The sequence below is a fragment of the Macadamia integrifolia genome, chromosome 3 (genome assembly GCF_013358625.1).
Source record: "Macadamia integrifolia cultivar HAES 741 chromosome 3, SCU_Mint_v3, whole genome shotgun sequence".
Classification (NCBI taxonomy): domain Eukaryota; kingdom Viridiplantae; phylum Streptophyta; class Magnoliopsida; order Proteales; family Proteaceae; genus Macadamia; species Macadamia integrifolia.
In genome coordinates, this window is record NC_056559.1 from 26,918,945 (window position 1) to 26,920,781 (window position 1,837).

General features: G+C 38.9%; 1 protein-coding gene across 3 annotated transcripts in view; it reads right to left on the bottom strand.

Moving 5' to 3' along the window:
- LOC122073614 overlaps positions 1–998 on the bottom strand; it is a 4,424-nt gene extending 3,426 nt beyond the window's left edge. Inside the window, exon 1 of one of the 3 annotated variants that reach the window (XM_042638213.1) lies at positions 485–997. In XM_042638213.1, coding sequence (XP_042494147.1) covers positions 498–821 — 324 coding nt within the window. In that variant the 5' untranslated portion in view covers positions 822–997 and the 3' untranslated portion in view covers positions 485–497. Of the gene's footprint in view, positions 1–484 lie in introns of all 3 variants that reach the window. The other 2 variants (XM_042638212.1, XM_042638214.1) reach the window with 2 other exon arrangements.
- Between the last annotated feature and the right edge of the window lie 839 nt (positions 999–1,837).

Below are 1,837 nucleotides of genomic sequence, written 5' to 3' on the forward strand. Positions count from 1 at the left end.
GCGAAATGCGATTAGTATTGAATTCCTGAAAAACCAAAGGAGAAAACGGAAAAGGTCATTATATTCTTAAATGACTATAACAGAGATTATCAGTCAGTTTTAAACCCACAGTTTTATATTCTTTATCTGTACAAGAGCTCCACAAATGGCGAAGTTAGCACAGCGGGAAACTGTGTAACCCGTCGTCTCAGGAGGGAAAATAAAGAAGAGCGTAAAAGGAGACCAACTCTCATGGCGAGTAATTAAAACTACTCGGAGAATGAGATGGGGTATTGTGCAAAACCAATTAACATACCGACCTTTCAAAACCATGTATCTGGATCAAGTAAGAGTATAGTGGAGGATGAATAATTTCTATCATAGAATGCAAAAGATTTCAGTTTCTCTACTACATTCATTCAATGATGATGAATCCCTTCAATTTGAACGAAAAATCGAAAAATTAAACACTAGGTCGATGGATGTAAGGGGGAGAGTGACACACTCACTGTTGTTGATCACTCGTCGTCGGCAAAGAGCAGACGCAGCCTGGAAGCGAAGAGACCGGTGGAATCGAGAGCTGCTTCGTCGGTAAGGCCACCCTTGATGCTTTTCATCCTTTCGGTAAGGGTTTCATGCTCTTCCCTTAAGGCGGAAGTGTCTTCTTGGAGGTTATTGATGCGATACTTCTGGCCTAGAGATCTCATACTCAGTAGAAAGATTCCCGTCATGACGAAGAGTTGGATAAAACTATCTTTCCTTTTCATGGCGTTTGCTATAAGCCCCAGTGACTTTTTAGGGTTTTGGGCGTTCCCCGTGGAGCTCGAAGACGCAGACGCCATGGAATTATAAGTTTAGAAGCAGCAAACCTGTTCCCCTCTCCGGTTTTCCGCCTCCCCTCCCTCTTGGAAGCTGGAAATAGAATTTCCTTTATGCGACTATACTTGGGCGGAGTACCAAAAGTTTGTTCACCACGTTAAGGTTTTCTATTCGGATGGTTAAACATCACAACCATATGTAAACTTAACACAGGACGTGGGAAGCACAAAACCCCATTTAGCAGGAGAATGAGCCTTGTCAGAATAATAATAACCTTTTGTTTTTTTGGGTGGTGGACGAATAACGAGCTAGCAAGTTACCATGTATAAAAACGGGAAATTATTATTGTCACAAGGATTACTATTTTTTCAAATACCATAAGGTATATGTATTTTCTCCTACACGGATACATGATATGTCTATTAAGACCGTTAGATTGAAAAGACATGGTCTAGATCAGCCATGCATCAAGTTTTCAAGTCTAATTTAATAAAATACTCTATTGTGATGGCATTTATCTCTTTGTATATTCATATACTTATATTCTAGTGCTTTATTTTTTTAATAAGGAAAGAATTATTTTTTTTTAATAGATAAAGAGGGAAGTAAATAACAACGAAAAGGCTCAAACTCAAGACCTTTTGATGAACATGGATTTTGTAAACACACCACAGCGCACCTTCTATGTACTAATACTTTATATACTATTATGCACTCTCTCAACTCTTATGTGTGCACTCTCTCAACTCTAATGTGGGAAGATCATATTTGTCTTGTAATACTTGTAGACATCACTTTCCTTCATCTTATGAATCATTACTACAAAACAAAGGACTCAAAACATCCTAGCCATTAGTCCATCACCCGTAATGTGATGTCTCTAAACATGTGGAATACAGGAACGCACCACTGCGGTGCTATGGAACTACTTGGTACATAGGAAGGCAGTAAAGTAACTTTTCTAATGAAAATTTTATTATTGTATCTACATTTGAGAGTTTTAAGAGAGAGAGAGAGAGAGAGAGAGGGGGGGGGGGGG